The following is a 15878-nucleotide window of genomic DNA, read 5'->3' on the forward strand; positions in this document are numbered from 1 at the left end:
GGTTACTTTTTATTATTTTTTGTACTTGCCTCTAAATTAACTGAGGTTAGTTATAATTGTTTGCTTCAGATTTCTTTTTCATATCTCATGAGAGTTGGGTTATCCTATTTAGTTTAAAATGTTATTTTTGATTATTAATGCCTAGATGTTAATGGTGCTGTTCCTTTCTCCTTAACCCGCAGGTTCTCTACCTGGATGCAATAGAATACTTTCCAGATCAGTTGCAGGAGATTCTGGATCTAATGACCGAGAAGGAGTTGCGAGTCAGAGTTCCCATCGAAGAGCTTGAATTGCTTCTTGAAGACTGAGGATCACACTGTTGGGCATCAGTCTCTTTTTGTACATTGAAAGAGGACTCTCTGCTTGAAAGTCAATATTTGATATTTTTAGATGTAAACCTGCTAAGGATGTCCATCCTATGTGAATATATTGTTTTATTCTGTATTTTTGACCATCCAGCATCCCTTAATAATTGCACAGCAGACCCAGTATCTGTGCCTGTTGTGTGCCTTCATTTCGAGTACCTTTATTCCATTCACCTCAATTTACACTTTTGTACTGTACAACAGAAATCGTGCAAGCTTTGTGGTCTGTGTGGACTCTTTGTAAATAATAAAGAAAAACTATGTTATTTCTTAAAGAACATTTCTTTTGATGTTTCATACAGCTTTGTGCATCGTCTTTCGTTTACCTCAGGGGGCTGGTAGATGAAGGTGATTTATTTAAAACGTTTTGCAAGGCTTTGATTGCTGTTCATTGCCTTCCCCAACAATTTGTCACATAACAAAGTAAGGACAATGAACAGCTGTAAACACCTAGCTAGTAGTACTTGTGCTCCCAATCCCATCCCGAACACGCCATCTATAAATGTCTGCTCTTCGTACCTACGTACCACTCTTACTGAACTTAAAATGCAGGCAAACAACAATCAATGGTTACAGTATTCTGAGTAGCAGAGGCAATTTTAGCATTCCATACAGGGTGCTAATGCAATTTAGTCAATACTGGTATTGCAATGTGGAGCAAGACAACTGTATCAGTTTCTTCCGATACCATACTCTCCCAAAGCAGATCTATTTAACATGAATATTTAAGTAGGGTAATTACCAAAATTAATGTCGGTGTTCCCAGGTTTAGGAACCAAACATTTACACCATGCATAACATAAGAAAAGCGAAAGTGCCAGGCAGCTTCTTCAAGTTCACCTTTCCAGTTCAAAAGTAAGTTTATTGCAGAAATATTAAAACATCAATACTTAATGCAATAAAACATAAGGAACAGTATTAATTAAAATAAGTTGTCCATGAAAAAGGAATAGTATACGCCAGGTAGGAAAGAGCTGGTTTGTACAACTAAAATCTTAATGTAATATAAAAATAAAATTGTTTTAATGATAAAAATGAACATGCTAAACAGCCTTACTATCAATAAAGGGAAAGTCAAGGAGGCTGAAGAACTTCTTGTTGAGGGGGGTGTAGGAGCAAAGGAACGCTTTGCACTATCATCCAAGAACTGTGTAACAGGAGGCCATAAATGTAAACGCTTCGCAGCAAGAGATATAGGCTATACAAATGTGGTATCCAATGTATGGTTGTGATAGACAGCGTACCACCATATTTGAAAGGATTGTTTAGACAAATCCTTCAAATTCTTCGTGATCTGCTGAAACGCGACTGCTAGCAGTGAATCCACTATTCGTATCCGAGATTGACATGTGTCCCAGTCAGTAGATAAGCTTCCCAAGAAAATATTAGTAAATGAAAAATGAATTGTGGTGTGAAAACTTGTATTAATCTGAGTCCAAATTTGCATCCAAAACTTGAGCACAAATGGACATGTGAAAAGTATATACTTTAAGTCCGCATGTTCAAAGGAACATGGCAAGCAAGAATCCGGAAGTTCAGAATGCATTTAATGCAAGGTCAAAGGAGACAATCATAGTCTGTTATAAATGCATTAAAGAGTTTGTATGGTGTTTGCTGCCCTAGAAGATTTCCTAAGTTTTGTTCAGATCTTATTCTAGAGGGAGATGGACCATTTTGTATCTAAGTCAGATTCCCAGGAAGGTTCTACTTTTGTTTTAACTCTATCAGTAGAAGAGGAGAGCAAATAATAGATGCTTTGGGGTTTGTACGGAGGAGGTTATACCATCCAGAATCAACAAAGGAAGAAGAAGGGAGAGGAGATTGGAAGTGAGTATATGCAATGCATACTGTGGTTTGTAAAATTGAAAATTTAAGTTGAACGGAAGAGGGGCAGTGGAAAAGATGGCGTGCTTGTGAGAATGTAAGAAATGTATCCTGTTCATAAAGTGGATGTACCCAGAGTAACTCCTTATTTCTCCACAATTTCCAATATATGAGTTTCAGGTTTATTTGTATATATTTATTATGTCAAATAGTGGAAGTAAGAAAAGTATCAAGATCTTTCGGGGTAGAGTGAACGACAGAATCAGCAAGTTACCGGAGTGTTTAAGGACCAGTGTAGACACACATTGTGATTTGTGGGTAAAAGACAAGTATTCTCGGAAAGAAAAAGGGGAAAGGACGGAGTTTTTAAGGTCAACCCATAACGGAGTCCAATGAGAAGTCTGAAACCCATCTTGATAATTGTCAGAATACAAACGCCTTATGGTAGCTAGAACAATCAGGGACGTTTACACCTCCTTCTGATTTTGGGCATGACAGTTTTGACAGATATATAAAAGATTTTTTGTTGTTCCCCAAAAATGACATAAGTATAGAATTAACTTTATGGAACGATTTAAGGGGTATAGGTAGTGGGATATTAGAGATAGTGTAAAGTATGATAGGAACTAACATAATTTTAACGGTAGCAAGACGTCCTCACCAGGACATAGTTTGTGGTGCCTGCAACCCAATTTTCAGCGGTCAACAAGCACAGGAAGCGTCGTATTTCTGCCGTTGCCCGCGCCATCCCGAGCAAAATTACTCGGACGCTGCCATCTTCCGTGGGCGTAAGCCACGCCTCACCCTTCCAGTTCACCTTTCATTGGCCAAGCAGTGTTTACGTTGCACTTTGATCAAGTGCCTGTTCGTATTTTGGCAGAGCCCAATAATTGTGAAAGATCTGATTTCAGGAACAGTGTACGTGGTAACAATATTTGTGGGAGTGGAATTCTGCACTTTTCAATTCTAAAACAGCAACACCCCACACATAGATTGTAGGATCACTTAATTGCCCTTTGCTTTCAGAACATCTGTTGTTCCTTAGGACAAAGGCAGATTTCATTTTAAGACAACCTTGAAGTTCATTCAGTCATATTCCATTACAGAAAATTAGGTATAAGTTGAGGTATGAAAGTGAATACCTCAGAAATTGTCTGGTTTTCGTTATCCTGCTTGATTTTCCTAACAAGCTCTGCATCAAGTTGCGCCTAGTCCCCAGTTGCTCACAACTCATGGGCTCCAGTCTTTGGTTAGATCCTGTGTTCATCACCTCCTCTGATCCTGCTGGGCATTGCCTTTTACCAGACCCTGGGATGAATGCACCTTCTCCCATAGACCCCAGGCTACAGATTTTTTCCTTCAGTTCATCAACACTAAGATGCCCTTGAAAAGATGCACAAAGAAAGAGAGTCATATTTTCTTGACAACTTCAAAGTTGTGTCAAAGCATTTTTATTTGCATCTTCAATTATGTTATTAAGGAATCCAAGGGCGTTTTGACGTCACCAATGGAGTCATCAGTGACATTTGGGATGCTTTTGATTTTGTGTATGTGACCATGAAAAGCTTGTTAAAGGAGGGGAATAGGGCTGCGTATTTCTGGGTACTTTTAGAGCTTGGATCATTTACCCAGCCCCCTATTACTAGATTTTTAAGTGGCTTTTAAGAATGTGTTATTTTGCAGTTTGAGCAAAGTACAATAGTTTAGTCTTTTTTGTTTTTAGGTTCTACTTCGTCCTTTGCACAAAGCATCAATTGGAGAAGGTTTGGAGTGACTTTGACCATGTCCCAGACTAACTGTCCCTGTCCTAAGATCTCAAAGTGCACACCAGTGATACTCCAAGTACGGCCCAGGCCTTTCCAAGCGACCCCTTGGTGAACAGCAGCACTGGTCTCGGCACTAACATTCAGAATGGAAGTAACTAAGGTGTCCTGCACCATTTAACTTTGGAAAAACCTTGATTTTAAGGTTTTGCCTGCACTTCGCTTGCTTGTGAAATCTGTTGTTTTTTATATATCTTAAAAAAGACTTGCATCCTGCCTTTACTTTTTATTTGTCACTATGCTTGTCACTTAACTTTTCCTCTGTTTCTATTGGTTGTAGTGTTGTATTTCCTGTTCTTCAAAGTGTTTCTCATATTAGTATCCCAAGGCCCAAGTACTCATTCTCATCCTCTTTAAGGGGTGGAACTTTTTTTCATACGTTAAGGCTGCACAACTTTCCTGTTCTTCCATATTTATCTTCTCCTGGCTGCACGCATTTAAAACATCCTTGTTTTATACTTTCTTCCCTGCATTCTATTCCAGTACATGCGTTCCATCGTCTTTGTGCCACTGAGTTTTTTTGGGCTTGCATTCTCCCTGCCCTCCGGTTCCCTCGTGCTCCTCATGCTGTTCCTTCTTTTTCTTTAAAAACAATTTTCCAAATCACCAGCGCGCACCGATGAGCTCTATGCGTTACAAACGTATGCATTCCTTTTCATGGGTGTGCAGGCAATGGGTGTACAGTGGCTGGGCTGTCATAGCCGAGCTTCTGATAATACTGTACAGTGAGGATCAGCTCTGCATACTTCTGGCCCTCTTGCTCATCCTGCTGCCAATCTTTCTTGGAGGGTGGCCTCCAGGCTCACACTCCTCATATGGCTACATGTCCCACAAACCACAGAGTTTGAGCACCCTTTGAACTGGCCTCTGTTGGAAAGTGGATTATTAGTAGGGGCAAATGTATATCTGCCACTAACACAGTATAGGGCTCAGAATAGGTCCTGGAAAATTATTCCCATGCTCAACCGTTGGTAGCTTGGCTGCGAGCAGGCAGGCTTAACTTCAAAGGCAGGTATGTAAAGCATTTAAAAACACCAATTCAGTTAATAATTAAGACACGAAGCACAATAAAATTCCAGCACCAATTTATAAGAATAGGGTATATTTGTATCTTTAAAATGACACCAAAACAACAAAATTCAAATGTAGGGAACCGGAGATATGATTTTTTAAAGACTTAGCATTATATAGAAACCTATTGTGCTTTTTCGGGACATCTGGTAGTGATAGACTGGGTCAAAGTCAAAGTTTCAGTCCGACCGCGAAGGTGCCCAGTGCGGCTACCCCTCGCGCTAGCTCTCAGGCTAAGTTTTTACCTCCTGACTTAGAAACTTTTCTGGAGCTTTTCTTCCCGGGGTATCTTGAATCTCTTAGCCAGTCCGGATTCAGTGAGAGTTTGCCTTGCGATGAGTTCCCTGTCGAACTTATGGAAGTCCAACCTCTGGAGCATTCCAGCGGACGAACCAAGGATCCAGGCTGGTTCGCGGTTGAAGGCAGGCGGCTTGGCTCTCGCGGTTGCTCTCAGTCACCTTTTCTTCATTTGTACTCAGAAAGCTTTTTCTTGTAGGGTTCCTCGATGCTCTTTATCATGCCGGATTTGCTGAGGGGTCGCCGGCCTCGGAGTTCGCCTACTCCCAGTCAAACTTATGGAAGTCCGACCTCCGGAGCATTCCAGGAGGACGAACCAAGGATCCAGGCCTGCTCGTGGTTGAAGGCAGGTGGCTTGGCTCTTGCAGTTGCTCCCAGTCACCTTTTCTTCATTCGGACTTAAAAGCTGTTTCTTGTGGAGTCCCTCGATGCTCTTCTCCAGGCTGGATTTGCTGAGGGTTCGCTGGCCTCGGATTTTGCCTACTCTCGGTCAAACTCTGGAAGTCGGACCTACGGAGCTTTTTAGTGGGACGAACCTGGATGGCAGACCGACTGGCGGTTGAAGACAGGCGGCTTGGCTTGTCCAGTTGAGTCAGTCCACTTATGGAGCTTTTTCCCAATGTTTCTCCAAACCTCTGGAACTTCTACACTACTGACTTCATGCTGTGGGCATTAGTGTGGTGCTGTAGGATACACTGGCTTTTCTGTGGATGCGCAATCACCTCTAATGGATGTGCCATTTGATGTGTCTTGCCTCCTTGCCAAAAGGCTGATTCTCCTCTTGACCACTTTAAACAAAACAGACCCACAGTGTTTTCAGTGAGCTTTTCATTCCCTGCCCAACAGTTTCCTCAGCAGACATTGTGTGGGTTTAAAGAGACATTATTTCACTGCAGCATCAGCCTGCAAGCCAACTTCGTTTGCCCTTTGCAGTGCACAGCCACTATGTGGGAGGGAGGATCAGACATTTTCCTTCAGGGTGCCGGCTGTTACATTCAATAGATGGGTTCTTCAGATCATCGAGCACGGCTATGACTTTGCATTATTTTCCTACCCACCTCAACTTTCTCCCACTTCAGAGGGAGAACCTATTGATCTCCTTTCAGGGGAGAATCTATCCATCTTGTTGCAAGAGGTTCAAGCTCTATTGGCCAAAGGGGCCATCAAAAAGATGCCTGCTTTGGAAGAAGGAACAGGTTGTTACCTCTACTATTTCCTTTTGATGGACAGATGCCTTTCCCCTGTTCAGGATCTTCGCCCTCTGAATGCCTACCTTAAATACTTGCATTGGTCCAAGTTCTGTCTGCCCTGGATCCTGGCAAATGTCTGGTTTCCTTGGTAATGCCGGATGCATACTGCCCCTCCTCCACTCCCACAGACATTACCTGTAGTTTAAGGACAGCCAGGAGCATTTCCCCTTCAGCCTTCCCTGCGCCCCTTGGTTATTCACGAAATGATAGTGGTGGTCACCACCCTTCTTCAATTATTTGAGATACCAGTTTTCCCCTACTTCTATGGCTGGCTGTTGAAGGCAGGCTCTCCACAGTCCGTTGTAGACCACATCGAGATGATGGAGAACCTCCAGACATCTTTGGTGTTTTCAATCAATGAGTGAAGTCACATGTAACTCATTTTTAGATCCTTCCTGTTACTGGACCTGTTCAGAACTCAGTGCAGTTCAGGGCTTTTCCTCTGTCGCAAAAAGTACAGGACAATCTGGCTATGATCCCCATGTTTCAGCCTTGGTCCTTGAACTCAGTGGGGCTTCTTGGACTGCTGGCCTCAAGCATCTTGTTTGTCCACGTAGCCAGGTGGCATATGCGGGTTCTGTATTGGAATCTGCAGTCTCAGTGTGCCCAGCACCAAGGAAACCTGTTGTATGTTATCCTTATTTCACTTGTGATAATAATAATGATGATAATAATCCACATTTGTAAAGCGTGAACAATCACCCGTAAGGGTCTCCATGCGCTGGGGGCCGTCGGGAAGATTAAGGAAGCTATTGCCCAGAGTCACATGGTGCTGGGCTAATCTGCTGCTGGCGTGGGGAATCGAACCGTGATCCCCAGCTTCCAGCGTCAGTCGCCGTGGCGCCACACCTCTCCATAGCACAAGATCTGCATTGGTGCTGCTAGCCTTCAACCTGATCAGTGGCAGACCTCTCTCCATTCCCCCTCCAGAGCAGACGGTGGCGACAGTTGCATCCCTGCTAGGCTCGGGAAGCCATCTGGGAGAGGTGGGAATCAGAGGGCTATGGTCTCCTGTAAAAAAAAAAAAAAACACATAAATCGGTTGTGTGCATTCCGCTTTGCATTGCAGTCTTTCCTAATACTCCAAGTGAAGGCTGGTGCAGGTTCTCACAGACCACACCAATGCCAAGCAGGGCAGAGTGGGACCCTGGGCCTCTATAACTTGCTGCAGCATCAGTGCATCTCCCTGATCATTTACTACCTGGTGGGATCTTCAAACGCCAGGGCGAATAAAGTCGGCCATAAATGCCTGGTAGATCATGAATGGCAGTTGCTTACTGATTGGGTGCAGGGCGCCTTCTGACAGTGGAAAGAGCCCTGGCTAGATCTTTTGCTGCCATTGAGACTGTGCAATGTCAATTCTTCTGCAAGTTCCCAAGAATTCTCTTTAAAAGAGATGCATTCAGACTAGAGTGGTGCACAGGACTTCTGTAAGCCTTTCTGCCACTATCTCTCCTGCACAGAGTTCTGAAGAAGATCAGGAAGCACAAGTCATCCTAGTGACTCTGGATTGTGCCAGTAGTTGGTGGTACCTGGAACTTCTGGGCTTGAGCATTTGCCCTCAGATCAGGCTACTGCTTTAGGAGGATCTTCTGTTGGAGCAGCCAGAAAAGGTTCTTCAACCAAGCCATCGCAATCTACACTTCCATGTGTGGAGATTGAGCAGCGGCAGTTGGCTACATTGTATCTACCTCCTGAGGTTGTGGATGTCCTTAGGCTTCCTTCTACAAAAAATTTTTATGAAGGCGGCTGGGATAAATATGTGGCCTGGTGTGGAGTCTGCAATACAAGCTAAACTGTCAGATGTTTTGTTGTTTGTTTAATCTTTGGCCCAGCAAGGTCTTCAGTGGACACCATTATGGGTTATTTGGCTGCCCTTTCAGCTTTTTTGTGTTTGCATGTTCTTCACACCTGCCAGGTGTCAGTGTACAAAGTTATGAAACGACAGCCACGATAGGGGATAAGAGAATTTCACCTATTTGGTCCTTTAGGATTATGGTCCGAGTCCACTCTTCAGCACTCCACCTTTAGAAATACTGCTTGGTAACACTTTTAAAGGTGAAAAAACTGCTGTTAGAGTATCCAGCAGAAGAACAAGTTACATACCGTCGGTAATGCTCTTTATAGTGGATACTCTATCTAACCACAGATTCCTCAGTGCTCCCCCACCTTTCCATTTTGTGGAGTAGTCTCATTTTACTAGTCAACAAAGCTCTATGTTGGAGATCTGTATACTGGTACCGGCAGTTGATTGTGCTCTGCATCTGGGGGGTGGAATGAGTCAGTCAATCAAGAAATTGACTGTGGTGCCTATGTGAAGGGCCATGAAGTGGCACATGTTAGTTCTTCTATAAAAGCTTCCTGATCCAGTCTGGCACCTGGGGAATATTCTAAGGATGAGGAATCTGCAGTTAGGTAGATTCCCCCCAAATGAAACTATGTGCCGAATAGTGCATTTTGAACCATATTTGGCTACTGGTCAGGCTGAGTGGCAACATCTGTTCGATAGAGGGCTTGTGACTGACTTTTAAAAAAACAATTTATTTGGTGCACATCAGTTCCAGAGCGTCACATTGGAACCTGAATCGTATAGTAGTAGCCAATAAGTGCCCACCTCTACATCTGCAAATATTGAGTCTTCCACATGACCTCAAAATCAATGTCAATGCCAGAAATGTAGGCACATAATAATCACAAAATTATTGCACATATACGAGTAGCCATTACCAACAAAGGTTTCAACAATGTAACATGTATTATGTTGGGGTTGTATGATAGAGGCACGCATGGTTAAACCACGCATGCTTTTACCACGCATCCCCAACAACGAATGCATCTAAACAACACATTCCTTTACCACACATGCCTTTATCATATCATTTCGTGGTAAAGGGATGTGTGGTAAAGTTCATGCCCCTTTCCCTCTGCCCTGAGTCCTAAAATCCCGGCCCATGCGCTATAACCCAACCACCCCACCCCTGAGACCTAAAAAGAAACCCACCCCTAATACCTTAAACTACCCTGACTCCCCTGTGCTAAAAACTGCCCCCTGCCATGAAAACGGCCCTTCCCACTTGCCCTTAGCCTTAAAACTATGTCCCCTACTTAAAATCTACCCTGACCGCCCCCCTTAACCCTTGCCCTAAAAACTGCCTGCCTGTCCTAGAGCTGCCGCATCCCCGTCCTTCGCGCAGGTCCTTCTTTCTGGTTCCTCCCCCCACCCGTTTGAACAGCTTGAAAGCTGATTGCATTAACCACCCATGTGCGTGGTTCAGCAATATGCATGGTTAAGGCAAGCGTTGTTCATCTTGCGGAGTAACAGAACGTGTGCTTGAAGCCGTGTTGTAAAGTCTGTTTCCCATTATGTTGTTGTGCCCTAATTCAGACAAGTAAGTTTATAACTAATGTTTCCTTCGTTCACTAGTCGTGAACATGATCAGGTCAGGGAACCCATATCCGTGGAGTCAAAGGAGTTGGAGTGGAGACGCAGGCCTTAATCTGGGGCTAAATACAGTTAACACTTTGACCACTAAGGAATAGTGTCACTTTGGACTGTCCACTCTAAAAGCGAGCGATCTACCCAGCAGTGGGAATATCTTTCTTCTTATTCAGGATTAGAACGCCCTCCAAATTTAAAAATGGCAGATGCTCAAGTTGGCCCAGGGCTTTGCACCAGGGTCTACCAGCATTGCGATCCTTCTTTTTCTTCTAGACATCAATGAGGTATGCACACCAGTGTGGGAGAGAAGACACAGGCCCAAGGAAAATCTCTTGTGGATTGCTAGCCTCCCTCCGTACTTGGCTTACTTCTGGGTGGGAAGCCTGCAGTGTTGCCTTGCTGGTATGATCTGGGAGAGAAGAAAAATCTTCTTGCCTGCTGAGAAGCAGGACTATGCCTGCTAGGTGGATTGACATAAGCCCTAGGAAAACCTGTAAAAGCAAAGCTGCTGGAAGCCCTTTGTGAGAACAGCTTGATCAATTGAGGCTGCCCAAGGGTGACAAGGCCATCTAATGTGGCTAGGCGAAAACATGAAGAACATCCATATCATGGAGCTCTTGCATTGTGTGTGATTGATGTAATGGTGAACCTGCGCCTTTCTTCTTCACCCCAAAGGCAGCAAGAGGCAGATGAACTCATACCACAGCATAGTTTCTGGTTTTGCTAGTTGAAGGAGGTTGCCCTCAGCCATCCGTTCAGCCCATATGGTTCTGGAAATATTGCTGGTTGAAGTCACTCATTCTCAGTTGTGACTGGTGCCACTAGGAATTGAAGTGATTGCTCCAAGTCACATTGGTGTCCCTACTTCCAGAAAACCTTGACGGTGGCTAGCACATTGCAAGAAACAGGTCCATAAGGAAAAGACACATTTTGGACTCGGTGGAGGGAGCTGACCCTCCATCAGTTTCCTTGCAAAACATCTAGATCACTTGGGCCTTTAAGATGTCCCTAGACTCCTGTTCACTGTGGACGGCGTCCCTAACCGTAAACTGATGACCAGATACTAGGTCATCAGAATATAACTGGGAGCAGCAGGGCACAAGATACCTTTATGAGTGGGATCCTAGCTGTATGGACTTTAGGTTTTTTAGCTCAACATTTTTAAGGGGACAACTATTAATCTTGCCCTTCTGCTGTTTTCAGGGCTGACACAACAACTTTCATTTCACCGTGTGGTATCACAATGGTCCCCATGGCCCAGAGCTGGGTCCATAGTTTCCAGACTATGTTCTTCTATCAGTCAAATTCAGAACCATGTTTTCTCCTGTTAAGAAGTGGGGTCAAAAGAACTTTTGAAACAAGCTTCCATGGGATAACGTTCTCCACATGGCGAATGTTAAAAGAAATCTGAAACCACGTACTCAACGAGTAAGAGGCAGACTTTTCTCAGAGGCGTATGGCAGGTTAATTTCCCTGCGTTGCCTTTTCCAGGGGATATGTATAAGATGACAAATGAGACATAAGTGCTGACCTAGGAGTGTACATGGGAATACCTGCATGTGCTGTAAGTGCCCAATTCAGCCTTTGACTGCTATGCCCTCAGTATGCCATGCTCGTCCTTAAAACTTGCCTCATCTCAATTTTGCTACTCGCTACTAAGCTGCTTCTATGCACTTGACACTTATTCATCTACCAGTCCCTCAGCATGATAGTTCACTGAGTTGAAAGATGCTACTGAAACATGGCTCCATCTGGACATCTCTAGTTTGACTCAACTTTCCATTCTTCTGAGTTTGACAAACCGCACACCATTGAATGCGGAAACAGTAATACCAAGTATTTAACAGGGTTGGGAGTGGCAGGAGGGCAAAATATAGCTCTAAATACGAAACAAAATATCATCATTATTATTAATACAGGCAGCCTTTCTGCCATGATCTCTCTTTTTTGGTGTGTCACAATATGGAGCGTAGCTGGATGCTGAAACACGTAATTTCCTGTGTGCTTGAGCACAGAGGCTTGCCAGTGTCCTGGCATAGGGTCTTTTATCTGTATGCCTTATTCCAGTGTTAGTATCAGCCGATATGTGTATTTACAAGAGAAATCCTGACTACCGTCAACACTATACTGTTAGACCTAGGGAAATCCTAGACTACATAGGGTAGCCTGGCACAGAGGGGAAACAGCTAACCTCCAAGGCTTTTGTGTCGTGCTTACAATCCCACTCACAATAACTCAATGACTTACCATTAAAAGTAAAAGACGCCACACCAGTTTAGAAAAATATGGACTGCTTTATATAAAAATTTCTATGTATCTTAGCAGTATCAAATTTCTGTCCATTAAACAGCTCTGACTTTGTTTAACAGCGTAAGCACAATTCTTGCACAGCTTCAATTATTCAATACATTACTGACAGTTTGTGAAACAGTACTTTACAACACCACTTTATGGGATTCCAGCTAGTCTAACGTAAGACTCCAGTTCTTTCAGGTTTAAAATTCCTAGGCTTAACTCAGTAGATTATGATTCCCCAATTTCACGGGGATATCACTTACAACAGTTGTTTATCACACAGATTTCTCAGAGTGTTTAAATACTGTACATTAGCAAAACCATTTCCCACATAGGCAGGACAGCTTAAGCCGACATCAGGTACTCTGGGGACTTCTGTCTAACTTACTCGGCTGAGTTAACCGATCTGGATACCCAGAAGAATGTCAACCTTTACTCTTCCGTTTTCCCCTTCCCAAGGGCTTCCCTGAATCACGTTATTGACCAGCCAAAGGTTGCCCTTGTTCATTCGAGTTTCCAATGTCACAAGGTCTTTTCCGCTTAGTCCAGCTTAACACTCGCTGGTGAACTCCCTGCTGCACAGAATCCCCTTGCCTGGTTTACCCACCAGGAACCGTGGCGCAGACTTCCCGTCCCTTGCCGGCCCCGGTTCCCTGCTTACTTGTGGTCAGGAAGACTGAAAGCTCTAGTTCACTGATCGCTGACACCAGCGCTGCTGAACCGCGTCCACCTCCCCTCTCAGGCCAAACCGCTTCTTCACAAGGCCTTCGGGAAGGGGGGGACGCTCTCGCTGTAAATGCGCTGTCTGCACCTCACCTCAGCTCCTCTCAGCGGTGTCAGAGCGAGGCTCACCGTAGTCCCGCACTTCCGCCTCTTCGCGGGAGATCAGTGTTCACTCTGCAGCGGCGCCGACCTCCACAGGACGCTGTCAGGCGCTCCTCCGGACCCGCCCGCTAGCAGGCTACACTCCACTGTTGCTCCGCCCCGCCCTCCTGGGGGTAGTGTCTCCCTCGCACTAGGTCCTGCGCAGGACTGGGCTGCCAATCTCTCCCTTACTTCACAGTCCCGCTCCGCACTCATGCTCACACCATGGGCAGACCTTCACGGGACAGCGCCTCTCAGCAGGAGCAAGAGGTTAGTGACCACTACAGGAGTTTTGGAGTGGGAGGTTCACAGTCTTGAGGAGGGTTGAAAAACTTCCTCAGATCTCAGGGCTCGCTGTCTCTGTCGAGTACCGGCATTTTCTCCAGTAGACTTGTGAGTTTACCCTCGAGCTAGGGAGTGGATTTTAGGAACTCGCATGGACCTTATGTCCAACTTAAACGAGTGCAAGTCAGAAGGGCCAGGTCCCTGGTTAGCGGGTCGGTGGCAACAGTAAGGCAGCAAACCCTCTGAAAGGAAGTCAACCCTCTATGCGTCCTAGCCCACTAGCGCCACAGCCTGTACTCCAACTGCTCTCAGGTCACCTCTCTCTAAAATGGCCACCCTTGACTTGGCCTTATATAGGCTGCCCTCGGGCTCTTGGAACCTACCAGTTGGTTCTGGAACCTTCCTCATGCTAGCCTATGGGTCTGCCACCCTTAGGTGTCCGTTATGGCAGTTGGTGGACACCATTTTAGGTTTTCTGAGTGTCCCTAGATTTCCAGGAGCTTGACTAGGCCGCACAGACAATGAAGGGAAAAATGGCGACATAATCAAGGAACACCTAGCCCCCTGACAACACTGAAAAATCCTGGTGAACATAAAAAAAAATAGAAACACTGGGAGGCTAAGGGTGACAAAAATAAATAATAATGGTTAGAACACCCCCAGAGGCAGACAGGTCTAACACGCGTCCCCCCCCAGCTGAAAGTGGGGAGAGCTACCCAATCCCTTGGGAGTTCTCATCACTAAGGCGGAAATACCTAGAAAGACCGTCTGCGTTGGCGTGGTCCATTCCAGGCCGATGTTCCACCCGGAAGTCCATTCCCTGTAGGGAAATGGACCACCTTAACAACTTGGGATTCTCCCCCTTCATTTGCATCAGCCAACGAAGGGGCCGGTGGTCGGTCTGAACCAGGAAGTGCGAGCCAAACAAGTATGAACGCAGCTTCTTCAGAGCCCAAACCACCGCAAAGGCTTCTCGCTCAATGGTACTCCGCCTCTGTTCCCTGGGGAGTAGTCTCCTAGACAGGAAAACCACGGGTTGATCCAAGCCCTCATCATTTAGTTGCGATAACACTGCCCCAATGCCATGTTCTGACGCATCTGTTTGGACAATGAATTCTCTTGAAAAATCAGGGACCCTAAGTATTGGAGCAGTACACAATGCTTGTTTTAATGTCTCCGTCCAGACTACCCAACGGGGTTGTTTCTTAGAGGTAAGTTCAGTGAGGGGTGCCACAATGGTGCCATACCCCTTCACGAAGCGACTGTAGTATCCAGTGAGGCCCAGGAAGGCTCGGACCTCAGTTTGAGTCTTGGGGGGCTCCCAGGCCATGATAGCCTCAATCTTCGCCTGGAGGGGCTGCACCGACCCTCTGCCCACCAAGTGGCCTAGGTACACCACTGACCCCTGCCCGATCTGACACTTTCTGGCCTTGATTGTCAAGCCAGCCTGTTGCAGGGCCTGTAGAACAGCTTGCAAATGTTGCAAATGGTCCTCCCAGCTGCTACTGAAGACAGCAATGTCGTCCAGGTAAGCAGCAGAAAAAGCTTCCATACCAGGAAGGACCTTGTTCACCAGCTGCTGAAAAGTGGCAGGGGCGTTCTTGAGCCCCAAGGGCATCACGCAGAACTGGTAGTGACCCTGAGGCGTGGAGAAGGCTGACCTTTCCTTGGCTCCTTCAGTAAGGGAAATCTGCCAGTACCCTGAAGTAAGGTCAAAGGTACTCAAGTATTGTGCAGCTCCCAGCCGGTCAATGAGTTCATCCGCCCTTGGGATCGGATGAGCATCAGTCTTTGTTACTGAATTTAGTCCTCGGTAATCCACACAGAATCTCAATTCGGGTGTGGCGCACGGCGGGGCAGCTTTTGGTACCAAAACCACCGGACTGGACCAAGGGCTACTAGAAGGTTCAATCACTCTTAGCTCCAGCATCTTAGTGACTTCACCCTGGATGCTGGCCTTCACCTTGTCTGACAGCCGGTAGATCTTAGACTTCACAGGTGGGCTGTCTCCTGTGTCCACATCATGGGTACACAGGTGGGTTCTTCCCGGGACAAGGGAGAACAGTGAAGAAAATTGCTCCAGGATCTGGCGGCAATCTCTCTGCTGTTCAGGAGTCAGGGATGGCGAGAGAATCACTCCCTCCACCGACCCATCCTTTTCTTGAGACGATAAAAGATCTGGGAGAGGTTCGCTTTCTTCTTCCTCTGCTCCATCGGTCACCATCATTAAGATGACCTCGGGCCTCTCATGGTGTGGTTTGAGGCGATTGGCATGAAGCACCCGGTGGGGCTGTCTCGGGGTCTTAAGGTCCACCAGATAAGTGGCCTTACCCTTTTTCTCCAATACCTCAAAGGGGCCTGTCCA

At 45.6% G+C, this 15878-nt stretch overlaps 1 protein-coding gene across 2 annotated transcripts in view; it reads left to right on the forward strand.

Moving 5' to 3' along the window:
* NRDE2 (NRDE-2, necessary for RNA interference, domain containing) overlaps window positions 1–640 on the forward strand; it is a 183177-nt gene extending 182537 nt beyond the window's left edge. For both annotated transcript variants that reach the window (XM_086937672.1, XM_086937673.1), the window contains one exon: window positions 183–640. In XM_086937672.1, the coding sequence (XP_086793798.1) occupies window positions 183–308 (126 nt within the window). In that variant the 3' untranslated portion in view covers window positions 309–640. The remainder of the gene's footprint in view (window positions 1–182) is intronic.
* The last annotated feature ends 15238 nt before the right edge of the window (window positions 641–15878 follow it).

This window comes from Lissotriton vulgaris, chromosome 9 (genome assembly GCF_964263255.1).
Source record: "Lissotriton vulgaris chromosome 9, aLisVul1.2, whole genome shotgun sequence".
Classification (NCBI taxonomy): domain Eukaryota; kingdom Metazoa; phylum Chordata; class Amphibia; order Caudata; family Salamandridae; genus Lissotriton; species Lissotriton vulgaris.